Source organism: Pyrus communis, chromosome 15 (assembly GCF_041283825.1).
Source record: "Pyrus communis isolate YQ-2024b chromosome 15, ASM4128382v1, whole genome shotgun sequence".
In the NCBI taxonomy this organism is placed as follows: domain Eukaryota; kingdom Viridiplantae; phylum Streptophyta; class Magnoliopsida; order Rosales; family Rosaceae; genus Pyrus; species Pyrus communis.
In genome coordinates this window covers 35,736,737-35,760,000 of record NC_142579.1, presented here as the reverse complement: position 1 = coordinate 35,760,000, position 23,264 = coordinate 35,736,737, and the positions used below count along the sequence as shown (strand labels likewise).

Here is a 23,264-nt window from a genome sequence, read left to right as displayed (position 1 = left end):
CATGTTCTCGTACAAAAGTCATTTACCTAAGCGAGCTCATCTTAATAAAGCTATCATTTCTATTCCAAAAATTTTTACTCTTCGTGTTAATTCAACCAGACACCATACAATCCTTCTCACTCATTTAAATGAAGAAATGTCTCCTAACTCTAAACTTCTTCCTTCTAATTCAAAATTTTATATTCTACCATGAAAGATATCAAATACTATGAAATAGACATTTTACATTACGTGCATACTAATCAAACGACTTATATCTAACACAAAGCACTATTACAAACGAACAAAAAACTAACAAGAACGGTTTGTTTCCAACATACTTACCTCTAACGATGGAACATCATTGATATAATTGTGTCCCAAATTCACAATCAAATTTAACCAAAAGAACACATAAATTAGGGCTGGAAATTTTTCCCAAAAATCCCAAACCAAACCAAAAAAATCCCGATCCCATACCGAAAATTCGCAAACCAATAATATTGAAATTTTTGGATCTATACCGAACTAATCCCGAACCTTTTGGTATGGGAATTGGAATTACATATTCAATGGTTCGGGAATCCCGAACCGAACCAATGTGTATATTTATTTTGGTTGCATGCATGTTCATGTTGAATTTAAGCAATTTGAAAGTAGACTGTATTAAAAATAGAAGTATGAAATTAAGTAGTTTGGAAATTTCAAATTGATAATAGGTAAAAATCCTAAATTTCAATTGATAACAAAATTTTAAGCCAAAGGCCCAAATTTTATCCTACAACCCAAAACTCTCAAATTTATGCCCAAAAGCCGAAAAGCCCAAAACCCAAAACGCAATCCCGATCCATCTTGAAATACCCAAAACATTTCGAGAATCCTGAAAATTGGGAATAACGAAATTTTGGTTTGGGATTGGTGGATTGGTCTTCAAATTCTCATCCTGAAAATTTTTGGTTTGAGATTCGGGATCCATTTTCGATTTGGGATCCCATACCGAACCACCCCTACATAAATATTCCCAACTCCTAGTTAGTTGACAAAACACTAAAAATTGTATTTAGATTAATAAAACCAACGTCCACATCAGCAATAACAATAAAAGAGGACAACATTAGTGTTTTTCAACGGAAATACAAATTCTTATGTAGTATAACATAAATTAGCAGTAAAGATGGTGACTGTCAAATTTGACAACAACTTCAACTCTATTTTTAATGAATTAATAAACACTTTTTATCATTTTATTAAGTTTTTTGTTCTAAAAATATTTATTATAATTATGAAAAGAATAATAATAAATAATTGACATATAAGAACAAAACTTTAACAATACCAAATATACCGGCTTTTAAATTTAAACTTTATGTTTAAAATTTGATATTTCCTTTAGAGTTGCTCTAAGTTGTCATGAAATCTTTAGAGTAATGGGATTAAGTTGCTGGAGGGGCAATTAATTATTATTAATTGAAAACCTTTCTAATTTTTTAGGATTTGTGGTGTATTTTTGCCACTACTATACTATTGCCTATAACGTATAAGTTTGAAATTTTTTTTTATTTTTTTATTTTTCTTTTTAAAAACGAACACATAAACCTTAAAATTTAAATTTACATGTAATAATAAATATTTATTCCTTATATTTTGGACTTTTCCACCACGTGGTACAAATATTCCATATGTTTTGGACTTTTCCAGAAAGATACTCTCCAAACATATGCTTCTTGCGTCTCCTCCGAATCCTCTGTTCACTTCTTGTTGATTTTTACTTCTACTCCACTAGCTTCTTCTTCTTCTTCTTTTTCCGTCCCCGCCCTGTTCTTCTACAACTTTTCTCGCGTCTCATGTGTCGCATTCCGACAATGTTTACCCTTCAAAATCCCTTCTTTATACAAACTCAGCCCTTAGATGCTTTGAATTTGGGTAGCTGGGTTTGAGTTTTTCTGCAAGTGAGCTCTCGGATTCAGCTCGTTTCTTGAAATTCATTGAATTTGGGTAACTGGATTTGCTTTTTTTCAGATGGGTGCTGCTTCTGTTGGGTACCCTTTTGGAATCACATCCCATTGCCATGGAAAGTTTGGGGCTTTTCCTCGCAAAGCGGGGTTCTTTGGCTCTAATTTCTCACTGCATGTGGAATTTCCAGGACATAAATTGTACCCAAGTTCCGTTTTTGCCCCTGCATCCAAGGTAATCTCAGTCGCCTCCCTTCTTATCTAGTTTACATGCTGCAGAAACTGAGGATTAAAAAGGAAGAAAAAAGGTTAGAAATTGGAGACTGTATTTGTGGTTGCAGAATAAGCAAATCTATGATTTGTTTGAATTGTTAAATTTTGTGTAAATTTGTAAGGTGCTTGTAAATTTATTGATTTTGTTAATTAGAGATTTTTCTTGAGTTGAGTGAGTGGAAATTTATTTTTTTATTATCATTATTTTTAATCTGTCACTAATTTTTAAATTTTTTTTTTTAAAAAAATAGAAAATTGGTTTATTGGTGAATGAGAACTTGTTTCTAGGATGCTGAGAGACAGATACGGCAAAGTAGTGATTAATACTAAGTAGTTTGAAATGGTTTGGAGTTAAAATGGCAATTCTAAAGTATTGATTGCCCGAAAACCTGAATCTTATTATCACAATTATTATCAAGTGTTTTGATCTCAGCCACCTCACAGTTTATCGTCAATTCTTGTGCAAACATTATAAAACATTGTGCCAAAAACATGAGGTGACAGACAGTCTATGGAGAGTCCCATTAGCATTTCTCTTGCTTTTTAGGTTAATTTAAAGTCTAGATCATGAGGCATATGATTTCGTATTTTCACACTAAGCACATACACAGGTTGATCTGAATTGATGAATCTATTAAAAAGATGGAATTTTATTTTGTCCGCAGTTACATAGGCAGCAATGTGTGTTGTTTTCTCGGTGCAGGAATTTGCAAGTCGGATATGTTCTCTACCTGACGATGATGAGTGGTTCTTGGAAGAAGTCTTAACTCCAATTCTTGATTCAGTTGAAAATCCTATCCACCTGAAGAACTTGTCTGTTGAAGTTAGTTCCGAGGCATTTAAATACTTATCTTTGTGTGCTTACACTTCAGTTCCCAACTTCTTTACTCATCGCAGAACGATCAGTGCAGGAACTGAAACAGTTATCTGATGAAATCCGTTCAGAGTTATCATCTATAATGTTGAGAACACGAAAGTCTTTCAGAGCCAGTTTGGCAGTGGTGGAGTTGACGATTGCAATACACCGTGTTTTTCATGCTCCCGTGGACAAGATAATTTGGGATGTCGTGGAACAAGTAAGATCACAAATACATACCTTTCTCTTTGTAGTAATGGCTAATTCTAAGAGTGGCGGTTGAGGTTATGGATAACTTTTGATACTGTTTACATTAGGCTGTACATAGTTCATACCAGAAAGAACACATATAAACAGAACGCAAAGAAATCATTCATGGGTAGTTTCGCTGCACATTTATACATTGTCATTGTATGATATAAATTTTGAAAGTTTTCTCTTATTCTGGCAGACATATGCACATAAAATACTTACAGGAAGGCGGGGCCTCGTACATACAGCTCGACGAAATAATGGTTTTTCTAGTCTCTCATCTCGACCTGAGAGTGAATATGATCCATTCGGGCCAGCGCATGGGTGCAGTAGCGTTTCTGCTGGACTGGGTAATGTCTACTTCCAGTATGCTTCTTTTTTATTTCTCCTGTGATGAAATCGCAGTCTTCGGAAAAAGTTCATGTTTTTATTCAACATAATTTGCAACACCCTTCTCTGGATATTTGTAACCGTATATGCTGCCTTAGAGATGATGGCATTTATGCAGCTAGTAATAGTAATATGGTCTTTCCTCTGAGCGTTATTTATTATGATGTAAGAGCAATTGTTTCAAGTTTGGCCAGCTAAATTGGATTTAAAACAGTATTATTTTCAACTGGACTGCTATTATAATATTTACAGGCATGGCAGTTGCACGGGATATTAAGGGAAAGCGGGAACGTATTGTTTCAGTCATCAGCAATGGGACAACGATGGCCGGTCAGGTCTATGAGGCAATGGGTAATGCAGGTTATTTGGACTCAAATATGGTAGTTATTTTAAATGACAGCCGGCACTCTTTACACCCAAAGACTGAGGAGGGCCCGAAGACAGCTATTAGTGCTCTGTCGAGTACCCTAAGCAAGCTCCAGTCAAGTAAATCCTTTCGGAGGTTTAGAGAAGTTGCTAAGGTATTTCCGTGGGTTTTATTATCCTACCTCTAGGACTGGAAGATTTCGAGACATTAAAATTTGTTCAAGTATTTTCTTAGAACTTAGATATATTGGATTTGTTAATGAGAGATATCTGTATGGAAGAATTTATACAACTTTCGGCAATATTTTAGACAATCTGAGTATAGAAAATTTATTCGGTTTTGTGTGGCATTCATCTGAGAGGACATAGTGGGCTCTGGGTATTTGGAGAATATCAAACATTTTCTGTTGCTATGAGTATTATCAAGATTTTTGTGCCTTGTGCCTTTTGTTCTATGAAGTATTTATTTTTCTTCCCCCTTTTTTTCAGGGTGTTACTAAAAGAATTGGAGGAGGCATGCATGAATTGGCAGCTAAAGTTGATGAGTATGCACGTGGTATGGTCGGTCCACTAGGATCAACTCTTTTCGAAGAGCTCGGATTGTATTACATTGGCCCTGTTGACGGACACAATATTGAAGACTTGATTTGTGTTCTACAAGAAGTGGCATCTCTGAATTCAATGGGTCCTGTTTTGGTTCATGTGCTAACGGAAGAAAATCGGGAAGGTGAAAACAACCCAAAGAGTGGGGTACAAGGTATGTTACCCTCTCATCTCATCCTCTGATGTTCATTTCATATTCTGTGCAAAATTCTGCTGTAAATTTAAGGATTCATGAGTTGAATTGCAAGTGGGCAAACTCAGCCCAATATACTTTGGTTTTATATATGTCGTTTGAGGCTTGGCCTTCGTTCAGGCCTTTAGCGAGTATAAGAAGTTGCCGACTACAAAGATCATTTCTCATTTGGCAGAGGATGAAAAGCCATGTGTAATTTGGTCCGACATTTATGTTATTTTACACTTCCCAAACCTGCAGGTTTGAGTAATTCAGATGATTTACCATCCAAAATTCGCCATAGAACTTATAGCGACTGCTTTGTGGAGGCTTTAGTGATGGAGGCAGAGGAGGACAAAGATATTGTGACTGTTCATGCAGGAATGCATATGGAAACAGCATTTCAACTGTTTCGTGAAAGATTTCCTGACAAATTTTTTGATGTGGGAATGGCTGAGCAACATGCAGTTACTTTTTCTGCTGGTTTGGCATGTGGAGGACTAAAGCCATTTTGCATTATCCCGTCTGCATTTCTACAAAGAGCTTATGATCAGGTAGTAATTATATTTTAATTAATTGTGGAATAAATAATTTAATGATATAATAACAATATGATGATAATGTCTCTGAAGTTTATCTTCTCGTGGCCTGTTTAGGTAATTCATGACGTAGATCGGCAAAGAACTCCAGTGCGTTTTGTCATTACAAGTGCAGGGTTGGTAGGATCTGATGGTCCCATGCAGTGTGGAGCATTTGATATAACATTTATGTCATGCTTACCAAACATGATCGTCATGGCACCATCTGATGAGAATGAGCTTGCCAACATGGTGGCCACTGCAGCGCACATCGATGATCATCCAGTTTGCTTCCGATATCCAAGGGGCGCCATTGTTGGGATGGACCATTCCGTATGCAGTGGAACCCCCATTGAGGTAATTCTGCTTCACTTCTTAAAAATAAGTAATTTACTGTCATTAATCATTACGGATAAGTATATAAACTTGGTACATTTAATAGAGAGGGATTTAACTTCTTATGCGTTTAATTTTGGCTTCTTTGCGCCACTGCGTTTAATTTGACTTCTTTGTGCTGCTGAGCAGATTGGAAAAGGGAAAATTCTTGCGGAGGGGAAAGATGTGGCATTGCTTGGATACGGATCAATGGTTCAGAACTGCCTTAAGGCTCGGTCTCTTCTTTCAACGCTGGGCATTGATGTAACAGTTGCTGATGCAAGGTTCTGCAAGCCCTTAGATGTCAAGCTTCTTAGGCAGCTTTGTCGGAACCATTCATATCTGATCACGGTTGAGGAAGGATCTATTGGAGGATTTGGATCCCATGTTGCACAGTTCATTTGTCTCGACGGACAGCTTGATGGAAACATCAAGGTAATCTTTTTTTTTTTTTTTTTTTTTTTTTTTTTTTTTTTTTTTTCCAGTTCAATGTTGATTGTCAATGGCACATTATATGTTCACACATTGTTCCTCATTTTGTTTCTCTGCCTGAAATCGACATTCCAGTGGCGACCAATTTTTTTACCGGACAACTACATTGAGCATGCATCCCCAAATGAGCAGCTAGCTATTGCTGGACTAACTGGACACCACATAGCAGCAACGGCGTTAACTCTGCTTGGCCGAACTCGTGAAGCCCTTCACTTAATGTGCTAGGCATCTGCTATTCTCTGCCCCTTCACCGAGGCTACATTTCTGAGCGGAAAAATGAATACAGATCAAAGCTCAAGTAGCATTAATTCGACCGAAACGCACCGAAAATATAACCGTATCAATTTGTATAGAGGGTGCTTGCATGCAAGTATATGATCATTAATTTACAGCAGCACAATGGAAATTTTAAAAGTTAAAAGTTCTTCCGCCCTGCTAAATATTTTAACCAGAAATTTAAATTATTTAATACCATGTTGTTATATATAGTGCAGTAAATTAAAGATTTGAATTTACTTATTAACATATCTGAGGGAATATGATGGTGAAACGTTTTGGGTGTTACCGTAACATGTGGTGTTATCAGTCTATTCTTCATCCAATTTTATTTTATAACATGTTGATTAGGGTACCGAAGATATTCCACTTAAACTCGATAACGACCAATCCCTCTTATAACATGTGGGCACAATGAGGATGTTTCACTTAAACTCGTCGATAAACAAGCTTATAACACGTGGATTAGTGTACATTGAAGATGTTCCACTTGATCTCTATCGGTAAAAGCCATTTCTAGTAACAATATCACAGAATATAGGTCAAAGAAACTTAAGAAAGTGTGATCAAATTGTCCCAAAAAGAGCTATTTTAGTCGCTTTTTTTTTACAAAGGAGGAATCGAAATGAGCGATTCACAAGCATTTTAAGAGTTCCATGAATGTGGTAACGTCTGCCTGCCATTATGTATTGGTAAAGAAGGTAGACCCAACACGTGTCATGCTTTTATTTTTATGAAAATATGACGTTAGTTCTTGAAATTCAATTTTTTTTACTTAAAATCCAACATAATTTGATTTTGGCTTAAATGTCAAAATTGTCTTGTGTTTTGGTAATTAGGTCATCATGTTTATCTCCGTTAGCCAAATAAGGACATTCCATCCAATTTCTACTAAGAATTTCATAATTCATTATAGACTTATTCAAAAACTATCTATTTGATTTAAAAATAAATTAAAAATAAAATTAAAAGAAAAATTAGTCTGTTCCCAACTCCCCGACCTCTGCCTTAACGTTCTCTCCTCTCCCTATTTTCTTGCCTCACTCTCTCTATGTTCTATGTCACAACCTTAATAATTTTTCAAATTAGAAGTTTATCTCTTATATGTGTCATTCTTCATTGATTTGTTTTTTCTGTAAATTTAAATTTAAATAAAGAGAATGGGTAATATATGACTCTATCAATTGTGGTCTGTTTCTCGATTACATAGTTGAAAGTGAGGTGGTCGATCGGGGTTAATTTTCTTGAGACTACAATGATGGAATTCGTGCGTACCAAGGGGGGTCGAGGTGGATTTATTGACACTTCGTCGAGTTGCCTGCGTGTGTGGCTAAGGTAGGGGTTCGGGTCAGGACAAGACATATGGCATGGTGGGTTTGTTTAAATTTCATTTTGAAATTATATTTCTTTCTATTTTAATTGAAAATAATTTTCTATAATAGGTTATAATATTTTTATGAATTTTTTAATAGAGATTGAATAGAATGTTCTTAATTGGTTAAAGGAGAAAAACATGAGGACAAAATTGGCCAAATAACTATAACACATGGGTCATTTTGACATTTAAGCCCTTAATTTTCTGACTACAATCCAGTGATTAGGCTTCACCTAGGAAAATTTCTTAATTAAGTTTGACTTTACACAATTTGTATTTTTTAGATGCCTAAAATACTCATAATTACTTATTTGTTATCTACAATTAATTATATGGAAATTATGTGAATTAATGTCATCAAATATTTTTCAAACTATGCAAATTGAAACATGAAATTAACGATTCTGGAAGAAAAATATATAAAAAAAAAATGTAAAAGGGGGGTATTAATGCTATTGTCTCTTCGCATAAAGTTTTGGGCTGTTTTATTAGCACCCCACATACCTCACATACTTAAAACACCCCACATGTACTTTTTAAACTAAAAATTATCTTAATACACTTCACTTACCAACCGAAACTACCATCACACCCACACATTTCATACACCCCGCACAACCCACACCAAAATCTACCTAGAGTCTTCATTATTTCCTAAAAATAAATTTAAATCCTTTGTCTTCAGCACACAAACAGTGCGCATGGTTCTATTGCTTCAAGGTTTTTGTCAATTTAGGGGAATTAAGCTCTAAATGTGAATTTGATTTTAAACTTATAAATAGCTACTTTGCTGGTTTTTGTTAAATAAGAAATCATGAAAGGGCTAGTTGATTTTGCTATTGCTGTGCCCATGCAGATTCTCGGTTCTGCAATCATGCTTGAATGAAATTGCACCACAAACCATCCTAAGAAATAAACAGCAAACATGCTTGAACATTTTTAGCAAAAGAAAAAAAAAAAAAAAACCACTACTAAACTATCTCAAAGAAGATTTGAATATTTCAGAGTACTCCATCTCTTATGTTGTAGAATCCTTAACATTTTTGATAATTAAAAAAAAAAAAAAAAATCACGGCAATGTTGTGAGTGTAGGCGTACGCAAAATTATATATAATTTATGGGTGGTTAGGGTCTTTTTTAAATGATTTGGGGTGTAGGAAGTAAATAATTGTTTTGCATTACTTTTTAGGGTTTAAATAGTTATTTTATACAAGTTATTTAACAATAAATATTAAGTGAGATGTATTCAATAATTAATGAGGTACTAATAAAAAAATCCTAAAATTTAAGCTAGTATTAGTAAGACTAATTTACCTACCCATGCATATTACTCATAGCCTTCCACATCTATACCATTTCATTGATGTTTTTCCATAGAATATTGTAATACCTTTGTATAGAAAAGGTATCCAAGCGAGAATTCAAAATAGAAGTAAATTTTATACTTTAGTGCACCTACTTAGAATACTGTAAAACAATTTTCACACTTACATATATAATAAGGAGTAGGTAAATTATTTTAGTTTACCTACTTACAAATATAATAAGGACTAAGTAAATTCCTTTAGTAGGTAAATTAATTTATATGAAAAACAATTTTATTAAACAATATTGAATGAAGAAGAATACTATTAGATCGTAATACTAAGTGGTTGTCGTATGAATTTTTTGAAACCATTAATTTGTCTCACCTCAACTATGTTAAGTTTTCTATCTAAAAGAATGCTATTTTAGACCCTTGACCTCATTTTTCACAAGTTTTTTCATTTATTTATTTATTTATTATTTTAGTAGAAAGATATATGTACACTTGGGGTGGGCAATAAATTGGTTTTCAACTTTTGACTTCCTTTTTATAAGTTCTATACTTATCTTTTGGTACGAAAAAACATGTCATGTGTGTTTCATAAACTTATGATGAACTACTAAAAAATTACATTAAGATCACTAACATGGAGCAAGTGATTCTTTACCACAGTGGTGGAAATGTGTTGAGCCCTTGGATGACGGTAGAGTTCAAATCCCGTCAATGACTAATCTAACATCTAATATAACAAAATCCATCGTTTGACAAAAAAAAAAAAAAAAAAAAAAAGAATCAGTAACATGGAGTTTAACTAATTACAAGCTTTGAGAATTCAACGTAGTCAATCATATTCATTAAAAAAAGGAGAGTTGAAATGTCCAAAATAAACCATGAAAATAAGTTAGGTGCTTTGCAAATGGCTAATTTTGAATAAAATTTTTAACAGAGTTAGAGTGAGATGACATATCACATCCCGGCCCGGGGCGGATCACTTCCCGGGCCCGCTCCACCACCGTAGCACGATATTGTCCGCTTTGGGCTTACCATTCCCTCACGGTTTTGTTTTTGGGAACTCACGAGCAACTTCCCAGTGGGTCACCCATCATGGGATTGCTCTAGCCCCCTTCTCACTTAACTTCGGAGTTCCTACGGAATCCGAAGCCAGTGAGCTCCCAAAAGGCCTCGTGCTAGGTAGGGATTGGAATATACATTTAAGGATCACTCCCCTGGGCGATGTGGGATGTCACAATCCACCCCTCTTAGGGGCCCGACGTCCTCATCGGCACATTTCCGGCCAGGGATTGGCTCTGATACCAATTTATCACATCCCGGCCCGGGACGGATCACTTCCCGGGCCCGCTCCACCACCGTAGCACGATATTGTCCGCTTTGGGCTTACCATTCCCTCACGGTTTTGTTTTTGGGAACTCACGAGCAACTTCCCAGTGGGTCACCCATCATGGGATTGCTCTAACCCCCTTCTCGCTTAACTTCGGAGTTCCTACGGAATCCGAAGCCAGTGAGCTCCCAAAAGGCCTCATGCTAGGTAGGGATTGGAATATACATTTAAGGATCACTCCCCTGGGCGATGTGGGATGTCACAAGACAAACTAATGATTTTCAAATTTGATACAACAAATCGCTTAAAAATTTTAATCTTATAACAAATTAAAAAAATAAATATAAATTCATATGACATTTCAAAAAAAAATTCATATTGTACATGGCAGTATGTTGGGAAAATTAGAAAACAAATACCGAGAAAACGTTAGCATCATTAGTTTGCTTTTAATGCCTTGATTGGAGCCAATTCATGTGTGGGTAAGAAACTGTTTAGAAGGAATGTGGCATAAGTTGTAAACCGCCACTTAAGAATTAATTTTTTTGGTTTACCAATAAAAATAAATCTTACACGGCGGTTTATTTGAATTTTGAATTTTTGTTGGATGTTCATACACAAGTGAGTTGTAAGAGCCTATCTGTAATGAACTCTTTATGTTTCTAACTTTTTTATCCTTAACAGTAGGTTGGTTATACGTACAACTGAAATGAAAATCAAGTGTTTTGAAGTTCAAAATTGTTGAATCTCGTCTAAGTCATCATTTGTCCATACTATATCAGAGCATAAGTGGTTTTTTATTTATTTATTTTTTATTTATTTTTATGCAACGATATATATACCCTAAGGGGTGAGTGAATAAATTGGTATCAAACTTATCATTCACGAAAGTCGAACCTAAGACCTCTCACTTAACACTGAAGAAGACTACTACTAGATTGTAATACTAGTGGTCTGGGCCTCATTTAACAGCTTGCATTAAGGGACTCAATAGTATTAATAATATGGACCCAGTTGTTTGGTGCCCTTATACCAATTTAATACACTTCACATCCGCGTACTTATCCTCTCCAAAACGTTGGTACAATTAATCCGCAGGAAACAAGCCAATAGAAACACGCTCGCTCGCTCTCTCTATCCTTTTCTTGCGAATATGGCTTGGACTTCGTTCGCAAATCTCCTTCCCTCTCTCACCTCTCGTGGTTTCCGTTGTTCAGTCAATGTCTTAACCCCAAATATTAGTTAGGATTAGTCATGCTTGACTATGTAGTCAGTAGACTTAGTACTATCCAATGCATATATTAGTCCATTCGATTGAAATAGCCAGTACAATTTCGACGTACCAAACGAAGTCTAAGTGGCATATCATAGCATATGTTTATTTATCAATTTGTATAAGGGGTGGGGGAATATAAAGTCTTTTTTGGTATCATTGCACCATAGCCTTGTCCATTGGTTGCAGTTGCATCCTTTGATATAAACCATCCCTTCCCACTTAAATTAATTACCGAAAATGCTGTTGAACATCTAACACTAATCAAGTATATTCTTCAAAAATTAGGTTAAGTGAGTGACACATCCACCATGACTGATTACTAAATTAAGCAATACACCTGAAAAATCTAGGACCACAAGATTCCGAAACCAATTACTATTAGGAATTGGATTAAAATATAGTAGTTCCACTTTGTATAAGTTAGGGAGCATTATTGTGTCTGATAATGAATTTGAATCACACATTTTAATCAAGGTTCTAAAAAACGTTAGGTGCTAATCAGGCAGTTAGGTGGGTGCCTAGGCGGATTTATGTAAATTTATTATATATCTTGTAAATAAGTGCCTATTTACACTTAATAAAAACTATACTTGTATGGATAATAAAAGAATGACAAAATGCAAAAATAGAAGTAGAAGAATACACAAAGTACATCCATCCAACAAGTTCAACATTTAAAAAACAATAAGCATATAATCATAACGAGGAGTATTCTTGGATGATAGACTAAATTCTTCTTGTTCATGATCCTTGCATTGGATTTGACATAGACTAAACTATTTAACGTTGTTGTATCTAGTTTATTTATTTATTTATTTATTTTTGTATTTATCCCTTCAAAAGTTCTTCAATTCATTTCACAATTGGATGAACTTGTAGTCAATCCATCCTTTGCAAATTAGGTACACCATTTCCATAAGTATAACATAAAAAAGCACACAATTAAAAAAAAAAAAAAAACAAACAAATCCGCCTAGGACCGCCTAGCTCCAGACTTATTTTTTGAAACGATTTGCCCTAAATCGTGGCGGGTCTTCATCGCCTAGTGTCACATCTCGGCCCGGGCCCCCACCACATCCCGGGCTTGACTCCACTGTAGCACGATATTGTTAGCTTTGGGCCACCCATCTTGGGATTGCTCTCGCACAAACTCGCTTAACTTCGAAGTTCCGATGGAACCCGAAGCCAGTGAGCTCCTAAAAGGCCTCGTGTTATATGGAGGTGGGCATGTACATATAAGGCAAATCACCCCCTCTCCGTTGGTCGATGTGGGATGTTACAATCCACCCCTATTAGGGGCCTGATGTCCTCGTCGTCACACTTGCACCACACGACAGAGTAGCTCTAATACCAAATTGTCACCTCTCGGCCCGAGCCCCCACCATATCCAGGGTTCGACTCCACCGTAGCACGATATTGTCCGCTTTGGGCCCCGACCATGCCCTCACGGTTTTGTTTCTGGGAACTCACACGAAAACTTCTCAGTGGATCACCCATCTTGAGATTGCTCTCGCACGAACTCGCTTAACTTCGGAGTTCCGATGGAACCCGAAGCCAGTGAGCTCCCAAAAGGCCTCGTGCTATATGGAGGTGGGCATGTACATATAAGGCACATCACCCCCTCTCCGTTGATCGATGTGGGATGTTACACCTAGTGCCTAGGCCGATTTTTAGAACACTAATTCTAATAGAAATCTACTTGTTCACTAGCTTAAATTCACAATTTAACGAAACTGTAAATATATGAACCATGTACTAAATAAATATTGGTTGACAATCTCCAAACAACGTAACGTAACACAAGTTGTCAGTTGGGTAGAAAAAATCTTTGTAGATTGCCATGCTTATATTGCTCATACAGTCAGTAAAAATAAATTCAAAACACCAACTCAGATTAGCTCACCCACATGGCCATGATCCCAACTCAACCGATTCACAACCCATTACTTCAATTGCAAATCTCCTAGGTCTAGACTTCTAATCTCTTATAAATATAATTATTCAAGTTATTGTAAAATCATTGTATCATGACATGAATCTAAATCACACACTCAAACCTAAATCTGTTTGATCATTAAATTTGACAAACGGTTGATTTGCCAAATATAAAAATAATAGTTAAATTGGAAACAATAGTAGTTAGACGTAACACAAGTTGTGCCAATCGAGTAGGCACTTATAGAATTTCCATCCATCAAAAGAAGACAAAGGCAAGAGTAAGGGCAGGAAAATTGCCCAAAACACACTAAATGGGAACCGGATCCCCTCTGGACCTAAAGGAACTGAGTTCAAGGTTCAAATGATCCGGGTCATTGAAATTTTGATCCAACGGCTACAAACATGGGGCCCTCTAAAAGTTATAATAATTGTAACCGTTGGATCAAATTTCAATGGTCCGGATCATTTGATTCTTGGGCTTAGTTCCTTTGGGTCCGGAGGAGATCCGGTTCCCACTAAATGCGGCTCTAGTTGCCCAAAAAGCAGAAGGCAATTGATGGGCTCCACCAAGCTTGTTGGAGTGCCCAACCTTTCTTTGCCAGGCCTTGCGCTCGCTGGCATGAGGCAATGTCAGCCTGACGTCATCGAGCAGACATGGGGGCCCGCCACCAAAAAGCACAAAAGAGCCCAACGACTCTCTTCAATTGAGCGTTTGAGCTGTTGTATTTACAACAATTTGATGGTTTGGACCATTCGATTTTCAACGGTAAACAAATACTGAAATTTGATCGTTGCGCCACATGGCATAATCTAATGGATCTGATTTTCAAAGAGTATGAAGATCAACAACAAGTATTAATCCAGCGAAAAAAATTAAAAAAAATAGAAAAAGTGAGTTTTATTTATTTATTTAATAAATACGCAACCAACTTCTTTGTTCCCTACACCACGACTTGTTATTCAAAGCACATCCCGAAACGAGCAATTTCTATCGAATAGTTGCAAACATCTACTTAATGCAAGTGAAGAATAAGGCTAACAAAGCATAAAAAATTAAATTTTTTTTTTTTAATAGCAATCATTATTGTCATTGTTTAACGAGTAAAGTTGCACAAAGATAATTACTTTCTAGAATGACTAATAAGAATTATCTTACCCTTGTCCTTGCTCTTGCAATTCTCAAACGAGTGGAATTAAGTCAGTAAACTGAACCCAAAAGACTAGCTCAGCCACATGGCAATGAGTCATGACTCAACCGATTTGCTGAGTCATGAGGCAAAGCTGTGTGACATGTTTAGTGGCGAATATCAGCCCCATGGGCTGTGTTTTCTTTTTGGTAATAATAACAGATTTCATATGTGAAAGCGTCACAGGCTGCAGATTGTTCGGTAGAAAGCAAAGAAAAGGACAAAAGCCCCGTTACTCAAACCGTGATTATTTAAGCAGATGAATGAGTGACAAGAAAGTACTCGGTGCGATCGTCACACTAACTAATAAATAGAAAGGTTGGAGCCACGAATCAATGAATGTGATATAATATAAGCAGTGAGAATGCTTTATGTGTGTGGGCGGACTGGACATGTGGTCCCGACCAAAATTTTTCCAGAGAACAAATTTAAAAGTTATATAGCACTCAATCACACATGTATGTTAGCTATTAATTTGACTGCCACAACTATTTAATCTTTTATTTTGGATATCAATAATTTATTTTTCGTACCATTCATATCAATATTATCATATTTTTAATTTAGGCTCACCTCAAAATTATTGAATCCAACTACACTATGTATTTTTGTTGATCCTCTTGTTTATATTGATTTCTTTTTTATAGGGGTGTTGAAAGTGAACTTGCATGTTTATATCAATCATCACACTCACTGAGTGGTTGCCATTTCTTGTATAAAGTTAAAGGTGAGCCGTGCTATATTTGGAGCATTGAGGCTTTGTCACTAGCTAGGATGTCTATACTTAAGAAAAGGAAAGGCACTGAATGTAATAGAATAATATAATGAAGAGATTTGTTGAGGTTTTATGTTCTACTTTGAGTATTGTGATTATTAACATTTTTCGTTACAAATTTTCTCTAACAATATTTGTTGTTTTGCGAATTATAAATAAATTAACAAGTTTTAGAACTGAATGATTTCTTATAGATGTGACTTCTAAAGACTAAAACATAGACGGTTTCAACAATAAAACTGCATTCTAGGGTAGCCTTGCGAATGATTGATCACCTTCACACTACCATCAATTTGGTGAACGTATGCCAGTTCAAAAATTACTTAGTAGTAGACAAGCTAGCACGGCCTATTTATCTCCAATCCCAGTGTTGTTGTTTTAGGTTCTTCATCGGCTCTTTTCACTCCCTCTACCTCCAACTTTTTTCACATAATTAGAACATGAAATAGATCCATTGTATTGTACCATATTGTGTGGTCGACGCTCGGACACGACAACTTTGTTCACGTAATTGGCAGCTTTCCTATCTCTCTCTCTCTCTCTCTCTCAGACGATAGTTTTAGAAAGGATGCGTTTCCATTTTTTGTGAAATAATTTCCTCCTTAATATTAAAAGAAACTCTTTTACCATAGATGGTGTATTCATGACAAAGTATACTACTATGCTATCAAACTTTTTCACCAAATTTGATGAACTAAATGAGCAAATCCGATCATATACTAGCGTATCATCTTATTCATAAATTTAGCCGATGTAATTATCCTAGCACAAAAATATTAACATATCATTTATGAACAAATTGAGTTTGGCCTAATACCATTTTCTTAAGTAAAAAAATTCTACAATTCAAACGGCAAGAAAAAAAAAAAAAATCCTAGCCGTAAGAGAAAAAAAGAACTTTTCGTTGTTGATTTCAGCTTTTGTTCTTAGGATCGGCGGTAATCTTTCTTGATCCTTCTTTTTCTTCTTCATGTTTTTAGTAGGTGGCTGTCTTGCTTTGTCGAGGAGAGTCTTTGTGGTTGTGATTGTGGTCACTCTCTCTTTCAAAAAGGAGAGCTTTTGCAGTGGTTTTGACTTACTGCTCAACCTCAGATCTTACAACAATAACTTTTGTTCAAATCAAAGGTGGTGATTTTGTGATTTGTGCGCATGGCAATGAATGACAACTTTTGTGATTTGTGATTTTTGCAGAGGAAGCTCAGTGTTTGTTGGAAGTGATTTATAGCAGGAGAGTGACAACTTTTTTGTTGTTGTTGTTGTGGTTTTGTTGTTCGTTTGCCTGAAAAAGGACTATGAGGACATCTTCGTTATGTCTCATAACAAGGCTTCTTTGACGAATGAGCTTTCTTTTGCAAGTTCATCAATGCAGTCTCTTGTCCTTGTGAGCGTATCTTTTGTTTGGTTCAATATGATTATGTGAGGTTATGTTTTGTATTATATTTTTGGTGCATCTGTAATCATGAAATTATACTCCTGATAAAAAATAAAAAAATTGTACCAAAAATAAAACACAAATCTCAATACAGTTGTAGAGTTGTTATAAGTAACAGCTCGTTAAAAATCCAAAACTTTCCTATATTGACATCATTTTTTCTTCTTTTGTTGGGCATTTAAAGTGATTTATTATTCCAATTAAAACTTCCTATATAAAAAAAAATGTAAGTAGGTTAGTGTAGGGTTTAATATCATAAATACTTCTTGAGATTTTTTGTGTTTTCACAAAATTCAAGGGGCCATGTGAAAAATTTAACGGTGTTACATCCCGGCCCGGGGCGGATCACTTTCTGAGCCCGCTCCACCACCGTAGCACAATATTGTCCGTTTTGGGCTTACCATTCCCTCACGGTTTTGTTTTTGGAACTCACGAGCAACTTCCCAGTGGGTCACCTATCATGAGATTGCTCTAGCCCTCTTCTCGCTTAACTTCAAAATTCCTACGGAACCCGAAGCCAGTGAGCTCTCAAAAGGCCTCGTGCTAGGTAGAGATGGGAATATACATATAAGGATCACTCCCCTAGGCGATGTGGGATGTCACAATCCACCCCCCTTAGGGGCCCGACGTCCTCGTCGACACACACGCGACCAGGGTTAGGCTCTGATACCAATTGTCACATCCCGGCCTGGGGTGGATCACTTCCCGGGCTCGCTCCACCACCGTAGCACGATATTGTCCGCTTTGGGCTTACCATTCCCTCACGGTTTTGTTTTTGGGAACTCACGAGCAACTTCCCACTGGGTCATCCATCATGGGATTGCTCTAGCTCCCTTCTCGCTTAACTTCAGAGTTCCTACGAAACCTGAAGCCAGTGAGCTCCAAAAAGGCCTCGTGCTAGGTAGAGATGAAAATATACATATAAGGATCACTCCCCTGAACGATGTGAGATGTCACAAACGGGGTGTTAGTGTAATTTTTAGAACATAAAAGATTTTTTGTGAAAATACGAAAAACCTTAAGGAGTATTTGTAATATCAACCGGTTACAATAGAGCCATAATTTAATGTGTCTTGTTTCTCTAAAGTAACACAAACATTTAAGATGAGATGACTCGGCTATTAGTACTATAATATCGTTCTTTATTAACAATCTTAAATTCGACTCTCAAAAAATTATAAGATTGATACAAATTATTAGCCAACTTCCTCACCCGAAGTCGGTGTACAGTGTACACAGTTAACTCAAATCCTAGGACGCGTGAGACATCCACAACAAAAAGCGAAAACGAAACAAAGGGAACTGCCTTCTCTACCCTCTCACTTCCTATACATTCTCATTCTCTTTTATTTATGTGGTCATGATTAAGTTACGTCAACATTTTATATTACTATTATTTTTTATCTTATTATTTTTATAAAAAAATCAATATAAAATTTTAATTAAGTTTAACCATGACTGCACAAAATAGAAGAATATGAGAATATGAAAAATGAAAAGGCTGAGAAGCCGGGTCGACACGTGAGACAGCAAAAGTACAGAACACACAGACAAAATGTCGAATGTAAATTAAATTGCATAAACAACGAATCAGGAGCTCCGAACTCGTCGGTCCTCAGCCAATTAGGTTTCCCCACGTACTCGCACCCTACAACTTTAGACCGGGCCCCGCGGAACCCTCCGGCGTCTGATATTTAAGTGTGATGCGCTGCTTCTCCCTCCGCAATTCTCTCCCGCTGCATCGGAGGAGAAACCAGACAGGTTGTTGTTCTGAGGGGTAGAGAGAGAAACAACAACGGGAGGGGTAGAGAGAGAGAGAGAGAGAGAGAGAAATAAACAGATAACAGGCTAATAATAAAAACGAAAATTTAAGAGAGATTGAGCGGTAGAAGGGCGAGATTGTCCCTGACCCCTAATCAGAGTCTGTGACCTCCGGCAACCTCCCCTGCCGGAATAACTCTCTCTTCCGGCGCCTGTCGCTTCCGGCATTCCTTGTCTTTTATCATATCCTCTTCATCGGTTGTAGGACTCGGGTTTGTGGGCCCCACCATTCCCTCTTGTTTCATGTTCACATTGTTTTTTTCTTCCCATGCATGCATTTGCTTAATTTCGCATGATCAACTCATCATTTGCATTCCAATCCCATGTTGTTTTTGTTGTTGATTTTGATGTTTGTGTTTGTATTATGAAAGGAGAGAAGATTTTTTTTTTTTTTTTTTTTATTTTTTATTTTTACCGCATACCAATATACAATCTGCAATGTGTATTTATTAACGCTAAATTAATATTTTAGATACCATATGATATTAGTGAATCCAATTGTCCTTTATACCAGCCTTACTCTTTATCCAACACTTTTGAAGCTTATTTGGAAATTCATTTTTTTGTTTTCTTTGACATCATCATTTATCCTCGCCTTCCTCTTTATACAATATACTTTGGAAGGTGATTTTGGAAGTTCTCTTTTTTGTTTTCTTTCACATTTGTGTCTCTCTCACACGCACTATAACAATTTGACTGGCCATTACTTGTTACTTACCAATCAAACAAACTTGCAGCAGAAATGGAGAACATCAGAAGTCCATTCAAGGGAATAATCCAAGATGTCAAAGGAAGAGCAGCATGCTACAAGGAAGATTGGATTGGAGGACTTTGTTCCGGTGTCAGGTAAAAATTCTGTAATTTCATAAGTTTATTGCCCCGTCTGGCAACCATTTTAGTTTTAGTTTTTAGTTCGAGTTTTTTATTTTCCATTTCGTTTGGTTCAGTCTTTTCCATGCATTGCAGGATATTGGCTCCAACTTTCTACATTTTTTTCGCCTCCGCACTTCCGGTCATTGCCTTTGGGGAGCAATTGAGTAGGGATACAGGTATAACATTTGCTGATAAGAACTCAATAATATAGCATTATGTGTTTATAATTTTTGGTTTTCTAGCTAGTTGAGGTTTTTAATGGAGGGAGCTTGAAATTTATGTTTGTGTGATTGTAGATGGAACCCTAAGCACAGTGGAGACATTGGCTTCTACTGCTTTATGCGGTATCATCCAATCACTATTCGGCGGGCAGCCTTTGCTGGTCTTAGGAGTTGCAGAACCAACCGTCATAATGTATAACTATCTGTACACCTTCAGTAAAGGACGGCCGGAGTTGGGGACCAAGCTCTTTCTAGCCTGGACTGGTTGGTACGTGAACAGCTGTCCTTATATATTTTTCCAAGATTTTCGATGTGCCCTTTCGCTATGTGTCCGGAAATAGATTTTTGATCTCTTGTTTGCTTACTCTTATGTCACAGGGTTTGTGTCTGGACAGCATTATTGCTGATTCTTCTGGCCATTTTCAATGCATGTACCATCGTTACTAGATTTACTAGGATTGCCGGGGAACTTTTCGGGATGTTGATCTCGGTTCTTTTTATCCAAGAGGCCATCAAGGTTTGTGGCGTTGAGTTTCTTGGAAAAACAGAACTAGTTTCGGATCTTTTGAGTTGACTTTAACCCCAAGTAAATGCTTATTTGGCAGGGAGTGATTTCTGAGTTCAGTATTCCGAAAGGTGAAGATCCAAAGCTTGAGGAGTTTCAATTCCAATGGCTCTATGCCAACGGGTTGTTAGCAGTGATTTTCTGCTTCGGTCTGACTTTCACTGCCCTTAAGAGCAGAAAAGCGAGATTATGGTGGTATGGCTCAGGTAATGAATTCGAAGGTTGCAATTCGATCATTTTGTGAAAGATCAATGTACTTAAATGGTTTTGGTTATACTTATCCTGTCCTTTTTTGGGCGATGGACGCAGGATGGCTCCGAAGTTTTATTGCTGATTACGGGGTTCCTCTTATGGTCTTGGTGTGGACAGCACTGTCTTATGCTTTACCTGGTAAAGTTCCACATGGAGTTCCTAGGAGGCTTGTTTGTCCGTTGCCCTGGGACTCTAAATCGCTCTACCATTGGACAGTCGTCAAGGTATTATTAGATTTAGCGCACATCTGGTAATCATTTCGTTTTTAGTTTTTGCCTTTGACCTTTAGCTGGAATCAAAGGCTTGATACAGGAATAATAATCCATTTCCCATGTTTAAATTGCAGGATATGCCAAATGTCCCTGTCATGTATATTTTTGCTGCCTTCATACCGGCTGTGATGATAGCAGGTCTGTACTTTTTTGATCACAGTGTAGCTTCACAGCTTGCACAACAGAAGGAGTTTAATCTTCAGAAACCATCTGCATACCACTATGACATGTTTCTCTTGGGAATAACAGTATGTTTTCCAACTTCAAATCTTCTTTTCCTTTTCCTTTTTGTTTGTAATCTATATGTTTATAACTCTGCTGCTACATTTTCAATGCTGCAGACATTGGTTTGTGGGTTGCTTGGACTTCCTCCTTCAAATGGGGTTCTTCCGCAGTCCCCCATGCACACTAAGAGTCTTGCTGTTCTAAGGCGTCAGGTGATCCGAAAGAAGATGGTAAAGAGTGCCAAGGAATGCATGAAACTAAATGCAACCAACTCTGAGATGTTTGGAAGGATGGAAGCTGTGTTCATAGAAATGGACGGCGGATCTCCTCCACATGTAAGTGCTCAAAGCTTTCCTCCGTCATTTGTTCTATTCCATTGTCTAATCATAGTTTTTCTTTCCTTGCAGTCCAAGGAGTTGGAGAACTTAAGGGAGGCTGTGATGAAATCTGATGATGGAGGAGATTTGAAGGGCAAATTTGATCCAGAGAAACACATTGATGCTCATTTGCCTGTTCGGGTTAATGAGCAAAGAGTGAGTAACCTGCTGCAGTCACTCCTTGTGGGAGGCTCAGTATTCGCAATCTTCGTAATAAAAAAGATTCCTACCTCAGTTCTTTGGGGATACTTTGCCTACATGGCGATTGATAGTCTCCCAGGTAATCAGTTCTGGGAGAGGCTCTTGCTACTCTTCATCAGCCCTAAACGACGTTACAAGTAAGTCATTCTAAAAGTTTCAATAAATTGCCATGAATGTTTATGTAGTAGCTTATCAGGATCTCGATTCATCTGCTAATTCTGTCATTTTCTTGGACAGGGTTTTGGAAGCTTCTCATGCTTCGTTCGTGGAGTTAGTACCGTTCAAGTACATAGTTGCATTTACACTCTTCCAACTCGTATACTTCCTGATATGTTTCGGGGTGACATGGATACCTATAGCCGGAATATTGTTCCCACTGCCATTCTTCCTTCTCATCAGCATAAGGGAACATCTGCTACCTAAGTTCTTTCATCCTGCCCATCTTCAAGAACTTGATTCTTGTGAGTGGGAAGAAGTTTCCGGTGCTCCACATGTAAGTCTCTTTTACCTTCTTCTGGCTTGTATGAATGTGTTTAAAGGATTCCAATTCATGGCATTGAAATGTGTGAGCAGGAAAAAGTACCACCCGAACCTGGAAACGATGATGGCACAGATGATTTCTATGATGCTGAGATATTGGATGAGATGACAACAAGCAGAGGAGAGTTGAAGCTCAGAACCAGCTTCAGTAGTGAAGAAAGGTTTTCACATGTAAGAAAAAAACCCAATTCATTTCATCCGTCTTTATTTTAATCACTTTTCGATTATTTTACACTTTTCCAATCAGTTCAATGATGCATTTCAACGCAAATTTGTGCAGGTGCACCCCGAAGATGTTGCCCGAATTTGACGATACAGTCTATTACGATCAGAGTATAGATAGATTGACACCTGAGCTTGTCCTTGTCATGATATGATTGATCTCCTCAGCAGGGATTGTTAAATTACAGAAAAGAAGACTAAGGATTATGCCTAGCTTGGAAAACAAGTAATATATCGAGAAAATCATATGCGGATTCCGCGATGTTTTTTGGGCAAATTAAGGGACAAAGGGTAGGGAAGAGAAGGGGGATATGTAAAAGTTAACTGGAAGAGTTAAGGGGGATTCAGGAGCAGTTGTAACTCTTGTAAAATTTCACCGAGGAATGTAATTTTTTCCCTTTTTCTTTTAGATTTTCACTTTTTTATCGGTTTTCAATTTTTACAAAATCTTGTAGTTAAAAATCATCAATCAGATAAGGTGAAATCATTTATATTATCATCTT

General features: G+C 36.9%; 2 protein-coding genes across 10 annotated transcripts; both read left to right on the top strand.

Annotated features, from left to right (window-relative positions):
- The first annotated feature begins 1,674 nt into the window (after positions 1–1,674).
- DXPS3 (1-deoxy-D-xylulose 5-phosphate synthase 3) lies at positions 1,675–6,858 on the top strand. Of its 3 annotated transcripts, none has more exons than XM_068477755.2 (10): positions 1,675–2,166; positions 2,908–3,027; positions 3,116–3,280; positions 3,512–3,662; positions 3,955–4,223; positions 4,558–4,825; positions 5,105–5,397; positions 5,500–5,778; positions 5,947–6,231; positions 6,364–6,858. In XM_068477755.2, exons 1-10 carry the CDS (start codon positions 1,999–2,001, stop codon positions 6,511–6,513), a joined length of 2,148 nt encoding a protein of 715 aa, XP_068333856.2. In that variant the 5' UTR covers positions 1,675–1,998; the 3' UTR covers positions 6,514–6,858. The 3 variants fall into 3 exon arrangements, with proteins under 3 accessions (XP_068333856.2, XP_068333863.2, XP_088542292.1); XM_068477762.2 differs by having other exon boundaries at positions 1,677–2,166; positions 3,964–4,223; XM_088686166.1 differs by lacking the exon at positions 1,675–2,166 and having other exon boundaries at positions 2,915–3,027; positions 3,111–3,280.
- A 12,056-nt stretch (positions 6,859–18,914) lies between these two features.
- On the top strand, positions 18,915–23,257 carry LOC137709728 (putative boron transporter 6). Of its 7 annotated transcripts, none has more exons than XM_088686466.1 (13): positions 18,915–19,225; positions 19,754–19,859; positions 19,980–20,062; positions 20,183–20,375; positions 20,486–20,624; positions 20,713–20,878; positions 20,982–21,148; positions 21,271–21,444; positions 21,538–21,756; positions 21,829–22,136; positions 22,237–22,492; positions 22,573–22,710; positions 22,820–23,257. In XM_088686466.1, the coding sequence occupies exons 2-13, from the start codon at positions 19,756–19,758 to the stop codon at positions 22,847–22,849; spliced, it is 1,977 nt and encodes a 658-aa protein (XP_088542592.1). In that variant the 5' UTR covers positions 18,915–19,225; positions 19,754–19,755; the 3' UTR covers positions 22,850–23,257. The 7 variants fall into 7 exon arrangements, with proteins under 7 accessions (XP_088542592.1, XP_068304816.1, XP_088542593.1 ...); XM_068448715.2 differs by having other exon boundaries at positions 19,751–19,859; XM_088686467.1 differs by having other exon boundaries at positions 19,016–19,225; positions 19,751–19,859; positions 19,961–20,062.
- Positions 23,258–23,264: the final 7 nt, after the last annotated feature.

Coding starts and splice junctions, on each gene's coding strand:
- DXPS3 (XM_068477755.2), top strand. CDS start 1,999: ATGGGTGCTGCTTCTGTTGGGTACCCTTTTGGAATCACATCCCATTGC. Junction 3,663..3,954: donor TAGCGTTTCTGCTGGACTGG/GTAATGTCTACT, acceptor TAATATTTACAG/GCATGGCAGTTGCACGGGAT. Junction 5,398..5,499: donor TACAAAGAGCTTATGATCAG/GTAGTAATTATA, acceptor TGGCCTGTTTAG/GTAATTCATGACGTAGATCG.
- LOC137709728 (XM_088686463.1), top strand. CDS start 19,756: ATGGAGAACATCAGAAGTCCATTCAAGGGAATAATCCAAGATGTCAAA. Junction 21,149..21,270: donor ACCATTGGACAGTCGTCAAG/GTATTATTAGAT, acceptor TTTAAATTGCAG/GATATGCCAAATGTCCCTGT. Junction 22,493..22,572: donor AAGTTTCCGGTGCTCCACAT/GTAAGTCTCTTT, acceptor ATGTGTGAGCAG/GAAAAAGTACCACCCGAACC.